The 24521-nt window shown below is 26.2% G+C and overlaps 2 protein-coding genes across 2 annotated transcripts; one reads left to right on the top strand and one right to left on the bottom strand.

The window, feature by feature from the left end:
* LOC112692132 (cell division cycle protein 16 homolog) lies at positions 1-9787 on the bottom strand. Its single transcript, XM_025566699.1, has 10 exons — positions 9615-9787; positions 9393-9545; positions 7638-7799; positions 7408-7567; positions 2104-2415; positions 1941-2030; positions 1713-1869; positions 1469-1621; positions 602-761; positions 1-533 (listed from the first exon to the last, which is right to left on the bottom strand). The coding sequence occupies exons 1-10, from the start codon at positions 9678-9680 to the stop codon at positions 51-53; spliced, it is 1896 nt and encodes a 631-aa protein (XP_025422484.1). The 5' UTR covers positions 9681-9787; the 3' UTR covers positions 1-50.
* An 8248-nt stretch (positions 9788-18035) lies between these two features.
* Positions 18036-22134, top strand: LOC112692099 (DCN1-like protein 1). Its single transcript, XM_025566652.1, has 5 exons — positions 18036-18076; positions 18260-18488; positions 19062-19230; positions 21377-21590; positions 21739-22134. The coding sequence occupies exons 1-5, from the start codon at positions 18074-18076 to the stop codon at positions 21916-21918; spliced, it is 795 nt and encodes a 264-aa protein (XP_025422437.1). The 5' UTR covers positions 18036-18073; the 3' UTR covers positions 21919-22134.
* Positions 22135-24521: the final 2387 nt, after the last annotated feature.

Here is a 24521-nt window from a genome sequence, read left to right as displayed (position 1 = left end):
TGGTTTTTTTTTATTACATTTTTAAAAATAGAAGAAATAATAAAAAAAATCTATTTAAAACTGTTAGAATTTTCAGACATATTTGTTGATAAGTCCATATTAAAACTAGAATTGTCTGCTGTTGAACTAGAATCTATAACCATTGCAGTACTGTCATCTTCCATGGTAGTGCTAGAATCTTCAGTTTTTTTTCTCAATCTTCTGTTCCAAAGTCTCAATTTGGAATTTCTGAATGGTAGTATTACATCGTTATCATCATTCATTTTTAAAGTCCTATCTAGTTTTTTCGATTTTTTTCCTTCGCCGCTTTCTACAACTGCACTCTCCTCATCAAGATAATCATTAAATAAAGGTGGTTCTTCAATACACATCTCTAAAACACAGGTTAACATTGTACTACTAAATGTATCTTCTCGTTTTTGACCTAATGCTTTATGAAATGTGTCTACAGCATCAGCATAATTTTTACTAAGTGACTGAACAAACCCAATACATGTTAAAGTAGAAGTATTCATCGGAGATATCACAAGAGCCTAAAAGAAAACACTTTTGAGATCTAAAAAAATGAGAACTATAATAATTATTGTTTAAATTATGTTACTTGTTTATGATATTCTAAAGCTTTATCGTATTGTTGTAACTTCCGATATACATGTCCTAAATTGTTATATAATGATTCCCATTTATTGGATATTATTGGTTGTTTTATTTGTTTAATTCGTTCAAGTGCTTCAAGAAATCTTGATTCAGCTTCTTTATATCTTAAAATATATTTTAAATATTAACTATGAAATGTTACAAATATGTAATTAAGTAAGATAGCGTAAATAATGATCTAATCAATCTTTACACCAACTTGCAACTAGACACTAAGAGTAAAAGCTTTCTAAGTATTACTATAGTTATAAAAATAGGATCTTATAAAGAAAACAGAAATACAAATTGTAGCATATTTCAAGCATTAAATTTGTCATTTAACTTATGTAAATTGAAAATTATCATACAATTGTGTATGTGACAGATTTAAAATTTAGAGAAAATTTTTCAAAGTAAAAAAGTTACTATAATAATATTAAATTCTATTAATATATATTTATTAATAAAATTTATTAAGGATGAAATGGAATCGCAGCATAATGAGAATTTATATGACGTTTACTTTAGAATTAATATTAATATTAAATAAAAGTTACATATTATCACACATATTGAAGTACTTATAATTATTTACAGGAATAAAATAACCATACATTTTAAGATATTTGATATTAATTGGATCTTTACCAATGTATTGACCAATATTATTTCATAGATAATTGTTTAATGAATTTAATAAAGTATCACTATCAAATACTTGGTTTAACAACAAATTATTCAAATATTTTACCTGTGTAGTTCAAAAATAAATATTGCTGCAACTTCAGTCTTAAATAATAAAATAGTAATTTGATATAAAAAGTGACTTTACCTATGACTCTGAAATGCAATAACTCCTAACTCGTGTAAGACAAATGGATCATTGGGAGCCATTTCTAAAGCTTCTTTTAAATATTTTTGAGCCATCATAATATTATTTGTCAATGAACATTCTAAGCCAATATATAAAAGAGGCAAATGACATCTAAACATATAAAACCATAAGAAAAATAAACTTGTGATTAATAGTTTGGTTATTAAATGAGTAATTAAAACTATCTAGAATAAATACTAACCCTTTTAAAAGTTGTGATGCTTTGAAATATGCTGCCATTGCTTGATCATGCTCATTTTCAACTGCAAATGAATGACCATAAGCTAACCAAGCTGGACCAAAAGTGTTATCAAGATTTGTAGCTTTTCCTAAATATCTTCTACTTTGGTCTCGTTTTCCTATAATTTAATACATTTTAATATCAGTCATTCAATGATAACCAAAACCATATGTGAAATATATAGTATACCAATAAGATAATAATAGCAACCAACAGCAAACCACGCAATTGCTTGATCGGGTTGAAGATCTACCAATTTATGTGCCAAATAAAACAGTTCTATAAATAAAATAAAATAATGATTTTTAAATTGATTTATTGAAATAATTTAAATACAACTATTATAACAGACCATTTGATTTTTCCAACTCAACCAAACAAGCAATATGTATTGGTAAACATTCAGGATGATATGGATCTTGCTTCAAAACACTTTGAGTAATTTGAAAACAATCTTTATATGCACAAGCATAGTAATGACGTTCAGCTTCAGCCTCTTGAATATCTAGATTGTCCATCATTAATTCAACAGGAATATCAAATTGTGAAAATGGGCCTGTTAATTTTGGTTCTTGATATTTTTTTAGTAGCACTTCATACAATGGTTTTGTAATACAATCATTTGGATAATTGCTCCATGGTAATGACTGAATTAACATTTGTTCTAAAAAAAAAAAATTACAAATAGAAAAAAACACATAAAGTTCATTATTTTTTATAAACAGGTAAAGGAGGGAAGAAAAAAAGATACAAATTAATTGTAGTTTAATTCTTATCCCTTCACTTTATTCTTTCAAAATAATACATTTCTGAATTTAAATTGTGAATTATATTATCCATTTTTATATTTTATTTTTTATTTACTTATTACAACAGAATAATTGGCCCCACTCAGTATGTACCTGTGAGAGTTTATGAAGACTTACCTAACAAATGTTTTCTTAATAATATGATATTTATATAGAACTAGATAAAACTTGACTATTATAGTCGTTATATAAAATATAGAGATGTAAGCTCGGTAAATTTACCGGTAAAGTAAATTACCAGTAAATTTACCAATTATTTTTTTACAGGTAAATATTATTTTACCGAAAATATTAGCATGTGACACCTTAAATGATACGTCTTAACGAGATGAATATTCTTAATATATTAATATAATGGAATAATTTTAAAAAATCAAGTATTCCTAAAAATAAACCTTGCAAAGAAAGACAGGTAAATACAATATGTCATGACACTAATGAAATCGACTATCAATCTACACCTGGACCATCTACTGACTGGGAAGAATTATATTAATATTTTTAATTTTGATTTTATACTTATTAATTATTTATTATTAATAAGATCTTTTTATAATTTTGTTACTCAATGTATTTCACTATTTATCACACAATAACAAAATTGGTAAAATGTATTTATTTTATTTTTATTATTAAATTATAATTTTAACTAATTATAACTCGAGGAAAAGACAAATTAAATATAAAACTAAAAGACTAGAATTTAAATTGTTTTTTTGTTGTTGATGTTATAGTTACCTAATGAATCTGATTTGATTAATTTACTTTAATTTATTTTATTGGTAGCTACATTTATAATATTTTTATTCATAATATAAAGTAATTGAATATACATGAAAAGAAGTCAATAATAAGTAATAACACTACTAGGGACTTATATAAAATCATATATTAAATTATAATACCATGAACACCACACTATCCAGTAAATAATAAAAATAAGCATTACAATAATTATAAGTTCACGGAAAAGTGGAAGTGAGGAGTTCCTAAGGGTGTTCCTATGAGGACATACAAAAATTATCAAAATTTACCAAATTTACAGAATTTACGTAAATTTTACATCTCTAATAAAATAGTACTGTATATTAACTTGTATTAGATCATAGACCTAATAAAAATACTTAAATATTTAAAATATATAAAAAATTCATTTTTAAATTGAAAAATAATTTAAATTTATAGTAAATGTTATAAACTGTTTTTACACTATGAAGAAGATTAGGGAAAAGAAAACAAATACATAATTTCTTTGGTAACTGATGGAACTTTAATGCCATTCTGTTAAGTGATGTAAAAACATAAAATATCTGTGTGCTTTTACTTCTGGTTAATTTTCAGAAAAAAATTTAAGTACAATATTTTGATATAATCTTAGTTTATAAAGTACCTTAATATTGTAAATGTTGACTAATTTGACAATGTAGGGCAACAGAGTCCATTATACATAAGTTCACATATTTTATATCATAGTCTAATAAGGCAATATGTACATACCGTACACAATAGTTCCATAAGTGACTATTCTAGTAGTAATAAATAAATTGCCTCAGTGAGCAGTGTTTGTTTAATGTGTAATATCTGTAATATCTTCAAAATAAAGTCATTAATTTTGTTGATGCTATTAATCTTTAATCTGTATATATAAAACAGTAAGCTGTTGACTGCTATCAACGCACAGCTCAAACCATTGGACGGATCTGGCTGAAATTTGGCATACAAATAGCTATTATGATGTAGATGTGCGCTAAGAAAGGATTTTTCGAAATTTTGAATTTAAAGGGTTGAAATCGGTAAAAGAAAATTTTTACATGTAATTTGTATTATTAAACTAATAACTAACCTAACCTAAAGGTCCTAAGCATAGGCGTGCGCAGACCTCTTTTCCAGGGTATGCAAAAGGCTGCCACTGCCTACTCCCCCCCCCCTAAAACTGAAAGTTAATTTAAGCGTTCGAAATATTGGGCTTAATAACTATTTAATTTAAAATTTTAATTATTTTTCCTGAAAAAAGTGACCATTTCTTAAACGTTATAACTGTCTTCATAATTAAAATTTAAAATAAAATAAGAAAAAATAAAATTAAATACATAACACTTGAAATGGTTTGAGTAATACATTTAAATAAGGTAAATAAATAAAAACGTAATTATATGCTAAAATGAAAAACAAAATAAATTTGATAAATAATCAAAATTAATCATAAAACGATTCTGCGTACAGTTGAGTTCTTAATATCACCAATAATATTTTCGGGATTTTAATTATAATCGTTATAATAGCATATGATTTGCGTTTCAAATATAAATTAAACTATCTGGGACTAAATATGAAAATATAATAAAAATCATAATGTAATACAAAATCACATAATATACATAAGACCAAATATGTCATAATTTTTATTTATTTTTTGTAATTTTAGAAAGAAGGCTTTATGTTTAGGGTATGCAGTTGCATACCCTGCATACCCCCTGCGCACGCCTATGGTCCTAAGTCGGCGTTAACGCGTTGTCGGCGGATAGAGCCGCGGTAGCACCGTTGTCGTTTATTATGATTATCCAACATATTATATTTATAGCTGCGTGTGACGAAAACGTTTGCTTATATAAAATGTATGCCCACGTGCTGTAAATTATATGTACTTGGCCGCTTTGTCGTTGTCGTTGTTGTAGCGATAGCCCAGCGTTCGATAAAGGACCAGTAAACGGTTTCGGTATACAAGTGTAATATAAAACAGCTTACTGCCGGATTAGTTTTTTAGATTTTTCCGTGTTCGGTTTTTGTTGTTAGGAGGATTAATTTAACGTTGTTTAATTTAATTACCTAAGAAATGGCTAAAGAAAGTCTTTTAGTTAATGGAGAACTTGAACAACATACTGTTGTCCCCATTGTTGGCGATGGTGCCTGTTTATTCCGAGCTCTCTTTTTTAATACACGGAACACAAGACAATGCGATGGAGGTGCGATCACTAATTGTTGGACATGTGGTGAATGAATGGACCACCAAGTGTTAATAATAATGAGGGTCGAATATACTTTTTAGATGCTCCAGGTGGAACTGGAAAAACTTTCTTAATCAATTTGATTTTAGCGAAAGTTAGAAGTACTCGCGACATTGCTTTAGCTGTAGCATCTTCTGGAATCGCAGCAACACTGCTCGAGGGTGGTCGAACGGCCCATGTTACCTTCAAATTACCACTCAATCTAACAACTTCGGCCACTCCCTTTTGTAATATATCAAAACAAAGTAATTTTGCGGAAGTTTTAAAAGATACAAAATTAGTGTGGGACGAAATTACAATGGCGCATAAGGGTGGTGTTGAGGCTTTAAATAGATCTCTAAAGGATATAAGGGAAAATAAAAGGTTAATGGGTGGTGTAACGGTTTTACTGGCTGGAGACTTTAGGCAGACTCTACCAGTAGTACCAAAAGGGGACCAGAACTGATGAAGTCAAGTCATGTCTTAAAAGATCTACTTTATGGCCTAAGATTAATATACTCAAACTGTCAAAAAATATGAGGGTACACTTGTGAGAGGAAGTTTGCTGGTGGATTTTCAGATCTTTTACTTAAAATTGGCAATGGCGATTATCCATCGTTTGATGAAATGATAACTATCCCAGAAAATTTGTGTACAGTTTTAACTACGGTTCAGGATTTGATATCAAAAATTTATCCAGATATTCCTCATATTCATGATAAGCCTATGGAATGGTTGTGTGAACGTGCTATACTCACTCCAAAAAATGACCAAGCGGCGGCTATCAATGATACACTGCTGATGTCTTATGAAAGGGAAGAAAAAGTATATACTTCTATAGATACGGTGGTCAACATGGACGATGCAACTAATTATCCGGTTGAATTTTTAAATTCATTGAAACCACCGGGCATGTCATATCATAGGCTTATTCTGCGTGTGGGCACATCTATTATGTTGTTGCGAAATTTGAAACCTCCTAAACTGTGCAATGGGACCAGGCTTAAAGTCAAAGCTTTACATCGCAATATAGTAGAAGCCACAATTTTAACAGGATGTGCAAAAGGGGAAACTGTGTTTGTACCACGAATCCCTTTAATTCCGAATGATCATCCGTTCGAATTTAAACGATTACAGTTTCCCCTGAAAGTCTGTTTTGCAATGACTATAAACAAGTCTCAAGACCAAACTCTTAAATTTGCAGGAATAGATTTGCGAGAAAACTGTTTTTCACATGGGCAGTTCTACATAGCTTGCTCACGCGTAAGCTCACCCAGTAGCTTGGTGATATTGTCGCCTACTAATAGATCAGTGAAGAAAATTGTCTACAAAGAAGTTTTGTAGATAACATATTGAAAAACTATTAGTAAAACATTTATTTTGAACCTTTAGTGCTAAAATTTATCGTGAACAAAGCTTCTGCCGCCAAAAGCTATAACTTATCAAATAGGTTATGATAATAATCATTATCTTAAAAACTAAATTAATATGTATAAAATATTATTTCAAAAATCTTAATTAATTTAAATTTCAATAGATTTAACAAAATTTAATCTTGGCAGGTTACATACATTTATATACTTAAACCCGGCAAGACGGGTAATTCAGCTAGTAAATCTATATAGATGTGTATAAAATAATTGTTATATTATTTTTAAATTTTATAATGTTTTAAAGATAAAACAATTTTTAGAAGATCGAAAAATACTTTAGGCTGAAGCAGAAATCTTTATGGAAGTCTTTAGTTCCTTACTATGCCTATATCCCAAAATGCAATATGAGAAGAAAAAATTTAAAACTTTTATGGTATTTAACACAGATTACTATATAAATATATAAATGTACATTTAAATTTAAACCAACCTTCAAATGAAGTTAACATTTGGTGTTGTATAAGGGCTTGAAATGCATCATAACAGTGTACATCATTTCTTAAAGCCTCTCTGTAACAATCTGTTGCAAAATTTCTGTTATCTAATGCTTCATATATTTTTCCTTTGATACAAAATAGTGCACTTTGGACCTAGATAAATAATATTTATTCATATTTTCAGATTAATAAATTAAAAATAAAACTGTAAACTAAGACTTACATTAAAATAAGTCAAAGAGTCATGGGACTTCACATCCTGTTGTTGAAGTGACACATTACATGATGTTGGATTTATTTCAGAATTAATAATATTTCCTGCTTCAGTAAAGTCTTTTGCTTCAACTAAACATCTTAATACCATATAATAACATAGCATATCGGTCTAAAATAATGAAAAATAATAGTTGAGTATCAGAAGTTTGTATATTATTATAATAAAAATTATATTTTATTTTTATTAAGCATCAACTACATATGTTATTAGCTTTAACAAAATTATTACATTTTTACATTATTATATGTTATTGTACAATCAATTTTTTTTTTAAATATGAAATTATGTTTTGATAATTAGAAAATGGACCAATTGCTTCATACATGTTGTCTGGGATATTGAAGTCTTTTCTAGCTTCATTGAAGTTTGGGCATAGGGGTGGATTTGTTTTTGCCATAAGGTGTTCATGAGTGATTTTTGTGTGGCTAATTCTAAGTCTTAAGAATTATCTAATTTTTTCTGTTTACACCAGTGTATTTCAGCTAGAGTTCAATAGAGTGCTTAATTTCTCTTAACTTATTTTTTGTGGTCGTGTACCACTTTATGTTCCACAAATCAATGCATTATTTGTAAATATTTATTTTTATGTTAACAAGTGATGAAAAAGTAATTATTTCACTGGCAGGACTATTTAATGAATTTCTTGCTGATTTATCTGCTTCCTTATTCCTTTTATGTTGCAATGATCTGGGGTTCAAATTAATCTAATGTCTTTGTTTGATGAGGAAATAAGGTTACTAATTTTTAGAGACAATGACTCAGTTAGTATTTTGGATTGCAGATTAGTCAAGGCACTGAATTAGTCAGAACATATATCTATTTTTGTATTATTGATTTTTAGAGCTAATTGGGTTCCTTTATATAAAGCTAATTATTTGGTCTCATAAATACTGCTTAAATAATTAAGTTTGAACTGTTTAGTTAAATTCAATTTTTATGAGTTGTAACTTATGAATATTTATAAAAATTATACTTACTGAAATTTATTTATAATTTTTTTCATTTATTAAATGATTGTATTCAATAAACAATAAATATATACCTATTTATTTAAGTATTCAAATTTGTAAAGATTTTTTTTTTTTGGAATGTCTTCAACTATATTAATTTTTTTGTTTGAGTATAGTTTACTAAAATGAGTTCCCATTAAAAGCTTATAAAAAAAAATTTTTTTTTTCAACACTACCAAACAAATATATAATTTTTGAAAACATAATTTCTATAAAATTACACAATAGGTGATCCTTGGAAAAAATTGTTATAAATATTTCATGGTATAGTGATTGAAAATTAAATAACCTATTTTACGGTGGAAAGACATATTAATGTAATAGTATGACAATATCTTATTCTGAGGTATATATATGGTAGTATTAACTTTACTATCACCATTGATTTTATTATAAAATTATTGATTTACAATTGTGATTAAAATGTGATACTTTAAAGTTTTATAGAAATTAAAATGTCAAGTGATTTTTCTCTATCATCAAAGAATGAAAATCTTATTTTTAACAATATGTATTTAATATGACTCTTTTATATTCAACATTAAATATATATTTATAGATATAATAATAAATTAATATCTATGGATATTTTCATCAGGATATTACAGTATGCCACCTTGTGGTCTGTAATTAAATGTTGAAATTAATTGTGAACATATAATATAAATCTATATAACTTATATACTCTTACTTTATCCAATCCTTTATTTCTAATCAGCACAACAGCTCTTTGATATTGTTTTAACAAGAACATACAACTAGCTAGTTGGTAAACATCTCTTGGTTCAAAATGACTTAATGTGGCTGCTTTATCAGCCCAAAACAAAGCAGCTGAATATAATTGCTAAAACCATGTAACATGTTATTAATAAACTGAGCACTTATTAAAATTGAATTATTAATAAAAATCTACCAAATCAAGATGGGTGCGAACTAATTTTCTGGTTTTTTCCAGCTGAGGATTACTACTCTGCTTCATACTTAAATTGTTGCATGGAATTCAAAATTCGATACCAATAGTGATGGGAGAAAATAACAGTAACAGTGATTTATAACAGTTACTACCAAAGGTACCTTTCTCCCGATTTTGATAACAACGAGATATCACTAAAATCAAATTTCGAGAGATCGGTTATGCCAACCTTAAAAAAATAAATTTCCCGTATAATAATAATAATTAAAAAGTTTTTTTTACCTAGACGACGTAGCTAACGTACAATTACAAAAATCCTTTTATAGGAAAAAAAAAAAAATATAAAAATATAAAATATTAAACCCACAGATATGTATAATAATTTCAGGTGTCAGATCATTGATATTAGCAGTAGCGTAATTAATAGGAAGCAGGGCTTATTCTAAAGCGCAGTTGGGATTATTTTGCGTATTTGGAAAAGGTGTCATAGGCACAATTTCAATAAAAAAACTGAGGGTGCTTAAGCTCTGTATTTATTGGGTATTTAATGTATATTAAGACTATAAGACTGATTTATCTCTAATATTTTTACGACAAGTAGATAATAGATTAAGATGAAGCTTGTCCCCAACCGAAAATATCTTATTCCGGGAAAAGGGTTAAATTATTATAAAAACTTGGTTCCAAATAGTTACAAATTAGTTCCAAAATATTGGTGAAGGTTTGAATTCGATAGAACAAAGTGGGGGGCCAACTTCACGGACGTTATAAAAATATTTATATTTTAAAAATTGATTTATAATATTTAATTATTAGTAATAATTAATATTATTAATTATATTAATAAATAGTAACAGGGCTCGTTCATGCTCTAAAAAATGCCTAAATAAGTATGCACTTATGCATTACAAGCTGGGAAAATATACATTGAAATATGCCTTTAAAAGATCAGAACTATGCATTTATATGTACTAAAAATATATGTATTAAAAATATGTAGATTAAAAAATAAAAATACTATAAGTAAATTTTGGAATAACAAAAAAATGTCTATTCATATTATTAAAAGTTTATTTATATTCCGTCTATATTTGGAGCACAATATGTTCGAGTTATCTATAGTTTTTTTTTTCGAGTAATCAAATTTTACACAAGGGAACAGAATTTTTTTCGACTTATCAAGGTTTTCTACTTATTGAGGTTCGACTTATCGAGGTTCCACTGTAACATAACATGTTTTCCACTAATTGCTTAATGCGGGCTACGTACTTATACGTTCGTATACGTACGTTTGTACTCACTTTATCTGCTCTATATATTTTATTTTTAATAATTTGATGTTGCGAAAACTCCCATATATTTTATACTGTGTAAAAATATAAATTATTGCATTTTGATCAAATTTCGGTAAAAATATGCACAATAAAATAAAAAACGCATGAATATGCCAAATAGTTAAAAAACCTTTAAATATGCAAAAATATGCAACATAAAATTTCACATACTTAACCAAAGTACCTTGAAATTGATTTCTATGTTACCTAGCATTAAATACGACTTAGCAAGATTGATATGCAAATGCATGAACTCACGAGCCCTAATTATTACATTCATCTTAATCGATGACTTGTAATACTTGTTCACGTATTACATTTTCTATTTACACTAATATATCACGATGTATATTCATAACTACCAAATCTTTTAGACGATTTTTACCAGTAATATCTCGTTCGTAAATATGATTTCAAACGTCGAAGTGTTGAAAAGGACCTTTCACTGGATGCAGATGTGACCGGCAAAGTACCTAATACAATCAAAAGTAATGGTTGTAATTATGTAAATAGTTGGGAATATATCTTCACTGCAATTATTTAGTGCTTCTATTGTGTTGGGTATTTCCTTTTTTATTTGTTGATGCTATATTATGTATTTACTTATTGGAGTTATTTCGTCTACATCAATATCTGATTGTTTATAAAAGATCTTTAAATTTAATATAGTTAAATTCTTTTCAATTTATTAAATCTTGTACATAGGCGCAACTAAGGGGGCACAATAGGGTTTTTAGCACCCCTGAGTTCAAATGTAGCACTCCTGTTTTTTTTCAGATGTATATAATCTATAGTAATTACAGTTAAATATCATTTAATATTATTTTCAGCAATTTCAGCACCCCTAATATTTGGACTCTAGTTGCGCTTATGGCCTCGTACAACATTACGGGCCCTCAAAAGGTCAAATGCTAAAAAATGTACAACGATAAAAAGCCTCAAGATTTTGATTTGCACATTGACCTCGAGTAGTTCAGTTACGGCACTGTTAGTAACAATTTATGATTCATCAATCTTTCATTAAATTGTTTAAAAAAATTATCTAAACATGGTATGTATATTGAAAACCTGTAATAAATTTCCAGAGAAGTTGTTACAATGTAATACATTATTTGTTTTGTCGATTTACCGATTTCAAAAACGTGGCGTTACTTTTTCGAGTGTGGACCTTTAACCCGGATACGTCACATTATTGAACCTGAAGATTTCAAGACGATACCAATATTGAAAAAGTTAGGATTTCAAGGTTTTTGAATATCAAATACCGTGATAAATAGTTTTAAACCAAATCATTAATGATATTTATAAAATCAATCGGTTTTATTATTGAGATCTGAGACACAAACAAGGATCAATTTTGATAGGTACCTAATGGAAATTTCATATGATATTTACATTATTACGCCACAAAACGTCATAGGTATCTTGAATTTTCTAATTTACCTATCAACATTAATTATATATTAATCTTGTATCCAACAACATAACTATTAAGCTATAGTACCTAGTACCATTGATTAAATAAACATTAAATATATATCTTTAATCAATGCTAGTATCTACCTACCTACTGTGGCCTGTGCCCTACTGTCCTATATTTTAGTGGTGGTTCCAGTCGGTCATTTCCTAAGGAGTTTTTTATAGGCTACCCATCAATTCCGATAGTATTTGAGTTGAAAGTGTGTGGGAAGTAAATGAATGTTGGTGTGTGTGTCGGCTTATACGGATGCGACCCGACTGCATTCCCAAAATAACGGATTACACTACTGTCCCCTGCATCAAGCCGCTGACCGTATATTTATCAGAAATCACCAGGGTTGGGATTTTATAGCACTTAAAATTAAATAAATATCCGCTATAATATTACCTTAAAAATCGCTAAATAAACTCTATAAATATGCAATAAAAACAAAAAAATATGCAACAAAGAAAAAAGGAAATGTATTATTTAATAATAATTTTGTACGAGCACACGAGACGAATGTAGACTGTATAAACGAATTCTACACTCGTTCGTTGATAATCGACTATTAGTAGATTTAGTAGAAATCGACAAAAAAAAAACCAACAAAATCAGCAGATAACAAAAATTAGAACCAAATAACTAAAACGAAATTATCGTAATATATTATACAATCTATATATTATCGCTATAGTTGTACAGCATTGCATCAGCGTAATCGGTTTATTTACTTAATCTATACATTTATAATATACTTGAAAATTCGATTAATAAAAATCAAAAAGGAAATAGTTAATAGAATTAAATTCAACCCAACAAAAGTCCCACAATTTTGTCAGACATATTTGTCTTTTATTCATGTATTTATGACGGGCTATAACCACTTTAAGTAGGTAGCTTCATTGGGAGGCCTCCTACATCATGCCTTTTTCATGATATGTAAACCACTTATATTATTATTACTTATGCTAAATTTTGTATAGTTGTATATTTAGTACCAAATAAAACAAAATATTTTTATAAAAAAAAAAAGTTATATATGTAAATACATAAATACATAAATACATTATATTACTTTATTGTAGTTATAACTTATAAGTAGGGAACGGATTTATATGTAATAAGAATACAGAAATATATACACATATATGTAAGTATAATTTATAAAATATTTACTAAAAACATCAAATATGTGGAAAATATTTAATTAAAAAAAAAAAAGTTATAATTATTAAATTATCAAAATGATTTGTTGCATTGAATTATTACAATATTTTTTAAATTATCAAATATTAAATTTCGCCTATTAGATCTCAAAATATTTTTAAAATGGCTAAATGGTCGTTCCACATCACCACTGGCGTAATTCGGAAGAATATCAGGGGTTGCAAAAGTTAATCAGGATGCACAAACCAGTGGAGGCTTTGACCCCACACCCCCAAAATTATAAAAAAAATGTTATAATATAATCATATTATTATATTCTATTAATATAAAGTACATGATAAATCTGTATACAATGTACTCTCGATTATCCGCGTTGCAGATTATCTGCGGTCTTCCGCAGAATTGTCTACATACTTATACGTATACAAAAATATATATATTGTATTTTTATATCTAAAACAACAAGACGATACAACTCTGTGTGACAAAATGTTATTAAAAAAACTTCAATCACAAATTAAAAAGAAGAGTTTTTAAACGAAGAAGCTACAACTTGTGAATGATTTTTTTTGCTCATAAATAGTTTATAATTTATATTAATTTTTGATTACCTACACATACATGTGTATCTTTTTTAATAATATGTAATAATAATTTTCAATTTCAAATTCCAATTTATTTTTTATTATAAAATTTAATTCTGTGGTTTATCCATGTATGTCCTGCCACCCTATTTCACGGATAATCGAGAGTACACTGTAATTCTTTTTATATATAATTACAATTTATTAAAAACTATAAATTTAATTTTTTTATAGTTAATATATAGCCAAAAACATTACTTTTATTTAAATTTTAAATCACATAAACTTTTAAAATTATAATATAATTAAAACCGATATTATATAATTTATTTTTAGATTAAAACTTCTATATCGTCGTATTATTATTGATGTTATTATCATCTCAATTTTCTCATTCTCCGACTTTTTTTATTTCATAATTATTTAACTAAATAAATACTTTTTTTTTTTTTACTATCTAGCGATAAACTATAAATATGGAATTTTCAGGGGTTGCAAAATAATACTTTTGCAACCTACACATTATATTTGAGGTTACAAGTGCAACCCCTTGCGACCCCCCAATTACGCCATTGACATCAACCGATGTAATTGAAACATATTTGAAGCGCATAATATCAGAAAGCGATAATTCCAAATTTTTAGAAGGGTGTCTGCCACTCATTATGTCATTGATTGTTTTAAAATCAATATAGCTTGGATTTTTGTTTCTGTAACAGCATGAATATTCTTTTTTACAACATCTATTGGTCCGCTAACGAGTTTTAATTTTTCAATCGTTGATTCGACAATATGCATACTATCATTTCAGGACATATTTTTTGTTTCTAATTTTGTAATTGTATGTGCAATAAAACTAAAATTCACTGAGATAAAAATTAAATTATTTTTCAATGTTTCATTTTGCATAATATTTTGAGCTTTTCCAATAGCGATAGAAGTTTCTGGATCTAAATTAATAATAATAATTAATAATTTCTTGTATTTTCGTACGAAGAAGACGTATGAACAATGAAATGATAAAATATGTTTAAAAATATTTACAAATTAGTGAAATATGTTAAAGTATGTAATTATACCAAAATATGTAAAAATATGTAAAAGTATCATCATATTCAAGCCCGAATTAAGGGAGATCCAGGGGGCCTGGATAGTTGAAATTTATTTAGGGGCCTCAGATTTGTCTATTGATTTATTAATTATAAGGTATAATATTACATAATTTACTTAAAAATAAATGGACGATAAATTATTATTGCCGACGACATTATTAACTGTCAATTATGTCAAACAAACCTCTTATAATAATTTATAGTAATACACACATACTACTAAAATGTATAATGTGTATAATACCTACCTGCAATTGCTACATATGTCAGTAATCGCTTGCCGTGGATCTACTCATAGATGGGACATTCTGACTAATATTTTAGATAAAAATGTGAAAGGCCGATTACTTGTACTGGAATCCCTTAGTCAAACTAGATGGTCCTGTTACTCAGATTCTTGTTAAGCACTTACTCATAATTACATAAAAATAATAAAATCTTTAAAATATATCAATGAAAATGATAATGAAATTGGAAACTCAAAAAGGAATACTAAATTGCTTTTAAAACAAATTAAAAAAAAAAGAAACTGCATATCTATCTTTTTTGTGGAATGATATATAGAATAGGTCTAATGAGACATCCATACATCTGCAAGACAGTTATTGAGACCCGTTGAATGCTTTGAATTTACTAAAATCGTTAAAAAATAACATTTTAAAAATAAGAAACAGTAGTGAAATTTATGAAAATAAAGTTATTGAACTTGGTCCAGAAATTAATAGTCTTTACCATGATGAAGGAAGAAGAACAAAAAAATAAACTTAGATTTTTGTGGTTTAAATAATACTGAGTTGTAAGGTAATAATAAGTTTCGAATTGAAACTCATAACATAATCATTGATACATTTTATACTGAATTAGACAAACGAATTGAAGTTTACAAGTTTATTTCAGACAATTTTTTATTTGTTACAAAGTTGTGTGTTCCATTTGTTGACACTATTTATTAAAATATATTAAACTATATAATTATAATATAAATAAATAAATTAATTATATTATATATAAAATATATAAATATATTGATAACTTTATAACCTACATGGATGATGTCGATGTTTACATAAAAAATGAAATAAAACAATTTCAAGAGTATTTTTTCTTATGCATACCATCAATTAAAGATTATGAACATTTTAGTATACTTTATTTTTGGAAATGGTTTAATGAAAATTAATTAATTGATGTTTTTCCCAATTTATATAATGCACTTAAAAAATGTATTTAACCATACCAAGTATAAACTGTTAAACCAAAAGAGCTTTTCAAAACTTAATAGAGTCAAGAATAAATACAGATCAACATTACACCAAGACAAGTTGACTGCACTTATGATATTGGCAACTGAAAACGACATTCTGCTAACAATTAATAGGTAATGAAAAAGTTATTAAAGAATTTTGTCAAACAGAAGCAAGGACAAAAAATTTGTTGTAAACTATAATTTATAAAATAAAATGATACATTATTAATTGCTATGTACCTATATATATAAATATATATTATAAAAAGTACATAAACATGATATACATTATATATTATATTACACATACATTATATATTTTTTTCGTCAAAATTTTGGCTCCTGGCCTTCTAAATGTCCGGCCAGTGGCGTAATTGTGGGGGACAAGGGGGGGGGGGGGAAAGTTCCCCCTCTAACAATATTTTGAGAGATATAGGTATAATATTGCCTTCCCAGATAATCCAACAATACAAATAGCACCTTTTATTAATGAACTCTTATGAGTATTATTTAACAATATTGGTAGGTACCCAGTACTTGCTACCTACAATTTATGTTTATCTAAACCATAAAATGAGTTAAAAGACTTATGTAAAATAAAACAGTTAGATATAATGTATAAAATACATACCTACAATAAAATTATGTTTTAACTGATGAGGGGGGGGGGGTGTCAGGGTTTTGGTAATAATAAATATATTATATTGGCTCCCCTAATTTTTTTCCCAGTTACGCCACTGAGTCCGGGTTTGATCATATTAATAGGAATAATTTAAATCATGAACATTTCTTATCGAATCTTAAATATCTCGTTTTAATAAAAATATGCATCAACATATAAGTTCGTTCCCTACTTATAAGTAACAATTGCAAATTTTTCATTTTCGCACCCTCCCAAGAATTGCGCCCGGAGCGTAGGCATCTCTAGCCCCTCCCCCCTTTGCTACGACCATGTTTGTGCTATAATATTGGTAATATTTTTCATCAAATGTAAATTTTGAAAAAAAGATCAAATTTAGTTTATTAATAATTCATGAAAATTATTGGATGAATTCCAATATTTCAAATGCTCAAAATAATCTATAATTAAAAAGTCCTAGAAGAAAACCAATCTAAATTTATTAAATGCTTAAAGATTATTCTTAAACAGTGAAAATTTAACACAGTAGTACATTTTTAAATAGTATAAAATGTGACATTGTAACAGGTTAACAATATTTCCGACGTGAATATCAGAATATAATTTGTGATATCTTTGTCAGCACTGTAGTGAATTATTTTAATTACATGGATTATCACTAGAACTGTTAAAAATTGTTCATAAAACTTATTTTTCATTTTCTTTTGTTATTTATTATTATGTTTTGATTCTCCAATTAGACAGATTTCCTTAAGATTTCGAATTTCAATGCTTGTATAATATTATTTTAAGTTTGAATGTTGTTTATAATGAAAATGCCTAGGCTTGAATTTAAAATTTTGGACCCTTTCAATTTTTCAATAATTTTATTTTGTAAAATATAATTTAAATTCGTAGTATAAAATTATTTCGAAATGGTAAGCGACCTTAGTAACTAAAAATAGATTAAGTAATTTATATGAGGCCATATCTAATGCATTGTTTTTATAATCATTCATAAACTGATTTAATTCTGAGTACTTTTGATTGTTCATCTTTATTTAATTCTATACATTATATGGTCAGTTAATCAACTAAAGTTTGATTTATTTAATTTTCAGAACAAATTAAAATCATCTCAAAAAGATAAAGTGAAAAAATTTATGACGTTTACACAAGCATCTGAAAACGTTGCCATTTTTTGTTTAGCAAAAAATGACTGGAAATTGGAACAAGCATCAGATAACTTTTTTCAAAATCCACTTGAATATGATACAGTTAAGATCAACACACAATTAGGTTATTCAGTAGATAAACGAAAGTTAGAAACTATGTATACTAGATATCGAGGTAAAACTTCATACTTTTTAATAATTAAAAGTATTTATATTATTTATTGATACAATAAATAGTTAGAATTAATATAAGTTTATTAATTATATCAACTATATATATTCATATAAATTTATTTGATTCAATTTAAAGCATTCATTGTGTACCATATTTTGCGTAGTTTCCTAATGTTAACAAATTTACAAGGCAAGTAATTTTAAAAAATGTGTTGATAGTAATTTACTTATTTCTCTTTTTTTGTAAATATTAAATCTATTTTTTATTCAATTATTCTAAAATTCTTTATTTATTAATTTTTTTTAAATGTATTGAACAATTTTATTATAATATATGATAATTTGCACAAAAAAAACAATTGATTGACAATTTCATTCTAACAAAACACTTGTGACATTAATTGGAATATTCTTCCTTTATCATGTTAATAAATAATTCTTAAGCAATTTTGGTGAGTATAATTTACCTATGTTGCTAATATTTTAGATGGTGTTTTTTTTATTAATGATTTTTAGTAATTTATATTTTACTATTTAATTTAAATTTGATTAACAAGAGATTAAAATATTTCAGATCCAGCAGAACCAAATAAAATTAATGTTGAAGGTGTTATGCGTTTATTAGATGAACTCAAATTACCTCCTGACTCTATATTAGTGCTCATTATTGCTTGGAAGTGTCAAGCAGCAGCTCAATGTGAATTCACAAAACAAGAGTTTTTCAATGGAATGTCTAGAATGGGGTAAATTTATATATATATATTTATACATTCTGTTTTGTAAATATAATTTTAAGAAAAATATTATATTCTTAAATTATTTTTAATATTACTTCAGCTGCCTAGTAAAAGTAAGATTTTGAAAAAACAAAACAGCGTTAGTAATTTCATAAGTTTGTTATTATTTCTTTATTCTTTTTTATTTTAAACAAATTTTCTACATTTCAGTTCTAAGTTGATTATAGTTTTTATTATTTACTTTAATTACATACATTTTTAGTTTTTTAAATTTACTGAAATAATGTTTCTTAATTATTTTATTTTCTCTACTTCTCTTAATAAGTTTTAATATTATTAAAATCTTATGTATTATTTCTGTGAACATAACATTTTGTATTTACTTTAGATTTCAAAGTAAACTTAAAAAATTATGAAAGAAAGTCAGCTCTATATTATAAACTTAAGCATAGGAAAATTGAAGCTCTGAATAGGTTCTTGGTTTATTACTGGGATTGATTTATTGTTAAATTGTTAATACTCTCAGTCATGGCCAAATAACATTTAGCTTTATTCTATATGCTAGAAAACTCTAAGCTAGTTAAATATTTTATTATCAGTGATTATAAATAAATACATATATATTTCTCATTTCTAATAATTTCCAAATCTATTCTTTAAAATTATAATCCCAACCATTATACTTATTGATTAAACCATATAATTGCTTATATAAATAGTTAAAACTGACCACCTACTTATATTTTTTCCTTTTTTGTTGACATGCTTCATAAATTATTAAATAAAAATTTGTTATGGATTCACTATAACAATACATACCTTTTAGTAAATACAGTGTTTATATAAATTATGAGATATATTTAATTGTTTATAACTTTTATATAAGTCTCCTTATATTTAAAATATCTTGATTCATTATAATATAATAACAATAATTACTACTGCTTGTATTATAAATAAAATAAAATATATTGGTTTTGCTCAATTTACTTTTTATATTCTCTCTTAAAAAAAATAGTAATTTACAAAATAAATTAGTAATTCATTTGCTTAATATTATAAGAAGTATTGATATTTACATCATTCAAATTCAGTATTTGTGTGCTGTGCTATCTAAAAATGATTATATTACTACACTGTGGTGTTAAGGCACTGTAGAAGTTCTTTACAGGACCCTAGTGGTGTCTTGGGAACAAATACAGTTTACCTTTCAATCTAATTTTAGCAATTATTTTTTCAAATTGTTTGTTTTTGCATGTATAATCAGAAGGTACTTTCAAAAAAAGTCGATCCAACATCCTTTAGAAGTCAAATAACATATTACCAAATCAGGTATACATATAGGTAACACACTTGTGTATTCAACTTGAAAGTTTTGTTATTATATATTCTATATATTTATAATATAAACTAATCCACAAATATACTTGCTGTGCAACGTGGGAACTATTTGGTTTGATTATCATCAATTGTAAATACATTAACAAAATAACCTTCCTCACTAATTTCACTTGTTCGTGAGAAGATTTGTTGCGAGAATCCAATACCAAATTGATAACTACTCTTGGTTTGCTATGAAAAACTACCTCAGGTGTAATATATAGTTTTACCATAAAAAATATAAATATAGTTCATACCATAAAAAAGTTGTATGATGGGAAATTTTTGTTTTTACTGTAATGTCAAATATAAAAAAACTCATGTTAAAAAAAAAATATATATATATATATATAATAATTTTAGAGTATTTTGAAGTTTTTTTACCATAAGTTCTAAAGAAAGTTTAGCCAACTTTTATTGAAAGTAGCATCTTATTATACATATAAAATACAAATTGAAAAAAAATAATTGCTAAAAATAGTTTGGGAGTAAAACTACATTTATACTCAACTTGGCTAGACAATGAACAAGACTAATAATTGGGAAAAATAAATAAATTTAACTACTTCTGTAACCAATTGTTTTACATTTAAACCATATTTTCTTATTAAAATTGTTTTGTATGAAAAAATAAAATTTTGTAGAACATCAAGCTCAATTTTATTGATTTGTTTTAGAATAAACTATGTACTAAATATTTAATATTAAAAATTTTATATTAATTTTACACCTAAAATATTTATTTATTATATTTGTTTTTAATTGTTATTAGGTCTGATTCAATAGAGAAATTAAAAATAAGATTACCAATTTTAGAAAGAGAACTTTCAGATCCATCAAAATTTAAAGATTTTTACTATTTTACATTCAATTACGCTAAGAATATAGGACAAAAAGGGCTTGACCTTGATATGGCTATTACTTACTGGAACATAATTTTTGTTGGCCGATTCAGGTTCCTTGAACTGTGGTGTCAGTTCTTAAGAGTAAGTGTAATAAATAGATCATAATACTATTTATAGTATAGAGCCAAATAATAATATATATTTTTTTTGAATTCCATTAATATTGTTTAATAGAATATTATTTTATCATTTAACAATTTTTTTCTTTATCAAATTCTATTTTTTTTAGGAACACCACAATAAATCAATTCCTAGAGATACGTGGAATTTGTTGTTAGAATTTGCTTGTGTCATTGATGATGAAATGACAGATTATGACCAAGAGGGAGCTTGGCCAGTTTTAATTGATGAGTTTGTGGAATGGGCTAGGCCTTTAGTGTGCAGAAGTAAATCAACTCATATATGCTAGACCCGATGGCTGATTACTGTTAAAATGAATGAAAAATAATCAGACACATATGTTTATAAATTATAATATAAAAAAATGTTGATCCTCTGTTTTAAATTTGTTTGAGGGAGAATAATGTATGACTGCTCTACTAAAATATGTACCTTGGGAATATTTATAAAACAAATATGTTATTTAATTTTTATAGCCTACATTATATTAACATTGTATTTTTCATCATCTCTTATTTAATTTGGTATTATTTAATAACAACTGTTATTAAAACTGTAAAAAAGAAAAAGTTATAGGTCTCATTTTTTTTTTGTTTATTGCTTTATTTGTTGCTCTAGATTATATTATTATAGATTGTTTGTATACATTAAAAAATACAAATTTCTGGTACTGGCTTTAACAAATAAAAACTACTGTATATTGTATTGTCACAATAAAATATAGTTATATATTTTTAAAATACAATATTTTCCTTTTTAAGATGTAATTCATGGTTACCTATCTGAGTAATAGTTTAACATATATAAAATATAACAAAATTTATTAGCATTTTACTATTTACAATAAACATTTTAATTAAATAAATAATACATAAATAAAATTACAATATGAAATTCATACGATGATTAAAGTGGCTTATAATAAATATAAATTTATTCATTTTTTATAATTTTACCGAACAGTGAATATTTTCTAAGGTTATTAATGCTTTTAGTATAAATTAAATCAAGAATCTTAAACTGAATAAAATCTTATGTTGATTTGCATGAAATAAATAGCATGTATATAACTGCATATTTTTAGGAAAATAAAATTGTCCAGTTACATTTTATATTCATTCTCTCCACATTTTGATTGCAATTTGTAATTCATACACTTCTTTAAAATGGGCACCTATATAATAATGTGGGGATGTTTTACAACATTACAATATAATGTTATTACTTTTATTTTTTAAAACCATTTAAGTTTAATTATTATTTACAGTGTTACTGGGTGTAGCATATTATTTTACATAAATTAATATGATACAAAAATAATGGATAACTAATATTTATAAATTTATCCCAATATACATATTCAATATATTTTGTTGATCTTAAATATCTTTAAATATTTGACATTAATTCATAAATTCAACTTATTATTTATGGTAGATTCATATTTTAAATTTAATAGACTTATTTTAATTATAATATTTATAACTTCAGAATTGGTCATATATTCATTGGATGCCAACAGAAATCTAGCTCAGGAGGGTCAAAAAAAATTGTAAGTAAATATAAACCACTGAATATACTAACATAATATACTACATCTTTCACTAAGCTCCCTAGAAATGTAAAGTACAGGTCTTAGCCCCCTAGACCTAAAAATTGTTAAGTAACTAAAAATACAATAATTATTAAAATTGTAAAATGCATTTTTAATAACTGAATTAAAAAAAAATATTCTGTGATAAAAATTAAATCAAATTCGTAAGATTTTACAAACTTATTGTCATGACTTGGAACGATCGTAATTAATGTAATATTAATAATATGTAATAATACCCGCATTAGTTGTTTAATTTAATTAATTAATAATTTCAGTTTAGAATACCTACTCCGAAAATGTTTAAGATAAGGCACCTAATTGTTTTTTTGATTAAATTGTTGAATATGTCAAATTGTCAAACTTTGTGAATTGTCTTGTTAAAATAAATAATTGTGTACAGGGGTGTAATAATCCAATATTGCTCAACCCCCCTCACTAATTTCACCAAATTTCCATCTTATTTAATTATTTTATTCATAAAGTAATGATAATCTTTTTTTGTTAGAAGAAAATAAATAAATTAAATCATCAATTTTTTAATCAAAATTTGTTTTTTCATCATGTCTTTGGCGATGTATATTAATTAATCCCAAGCTATTCAATCGTTCGTTTCCCATCCTATTACTAATCCATGTCTTCAAACGACTTAAAGTGCTGAAGAATAATAAAAAATGTACTGTCAAATATTTATTTATGTTCTGAATAAAATTTGGAAATATTTTGTAACTGACATGAAAAATCTCAGGGGGCAATAGCCCCCACTGGGCGTCCTGATTTAATATAATATTGCTTTGATTCATCTTGTGAGGATAATGATACGTATATCACATACATACATTCATGAATATTAAATAATATATATATATATATATATATATATATATATATATATATAAATTATATCGTGTTTAATTATGAGCAGTTATTTTTATAGTAAATGTGTATTTATATTACACAAGATCACAGTTAGAAGAAAGAAGTTCAAAATTATTTTTCAAGGGTAACTATCGTACTTCATTAATGTTGTACGTGATTATACATAAGGTGTATTGAAATTAACTGGTTGAGTAATGAGCTCTTTATTAAAAGAACAACTGGATATTAGACTTTGATGGTTTGAGATTTGTTGTTCTGTGATAGTGCGATGACGTTATTGCGCAACACAAATAAAATGTTTACCGAATTAATATTTACTATGCGGTCATTGCAGATTGGCATTCCGTAGGATAGAGATAATTTTTACTTATTGCGCGTTGTACACGTATAATTATCATATTTTAATTCATGAAACGTTT

The sequence above is a fragment of the Sipha flava genome, unplaced genomic scaffold, assembly GCF_003268045.1.
Source record: "Sipha flava isolate LNK unplaced genomic scaffold, YSA_version1 70_pilon_pilon, whole genome shotgun sequence".
Lineage (NCBI taxonomy): Eukaryota > Metazoa > Arthropoda > Insecta > Hemiptera > Aphididae > Sipha > Sipha flava.
The sequence above is the reverse complement of the archived record's forward strand: the minus strand, read 5'-3'. Positions and strand labels throughout refer to the sequence as shown.

Excerpts from the sequence above, each read along its gene's own strand:
- LOC112692132 (XM_025566699.1), bottom strand. The coding sequence starts at position 9,680 with ATGAAGCAGAGTAGTAATCCTCAGCTGGAAAAAACCAGAAAATTAGTT. Across the intron at positions 2,416-7,407 it reads AATGTTAACTTCATTTGAAG|AACAAATGTTAATTCAGTCA; the intron begins GTTGGTTTAAAT and ends TTTTTTTTTTAG. Across the intron at positions 534-601 it reads CTTTAGAATATCATAAACAA|GCTCTTGTGATATCTCCGAT; the intron begins GTAACATAATTT and ends GTTTTCTTTTAG.
- LOC112692099 (XM_025566652.1), top strand. Across the intron at positions 18,489-19,061 it reads TATGTATACTAGATATCGAG|ATCCAGCAGAACCAAATAAA; the intron begins GTAAAACTTCAT and ends AAAATATTTCAG. Across the intron at positions 19,231-21,376 it reads AATGGAATGTCTAGAATGGG|GTCTGATTCAATAGAGAAAT; the intron begins GTAAATTTATAT and ends AATTGTTATTAG.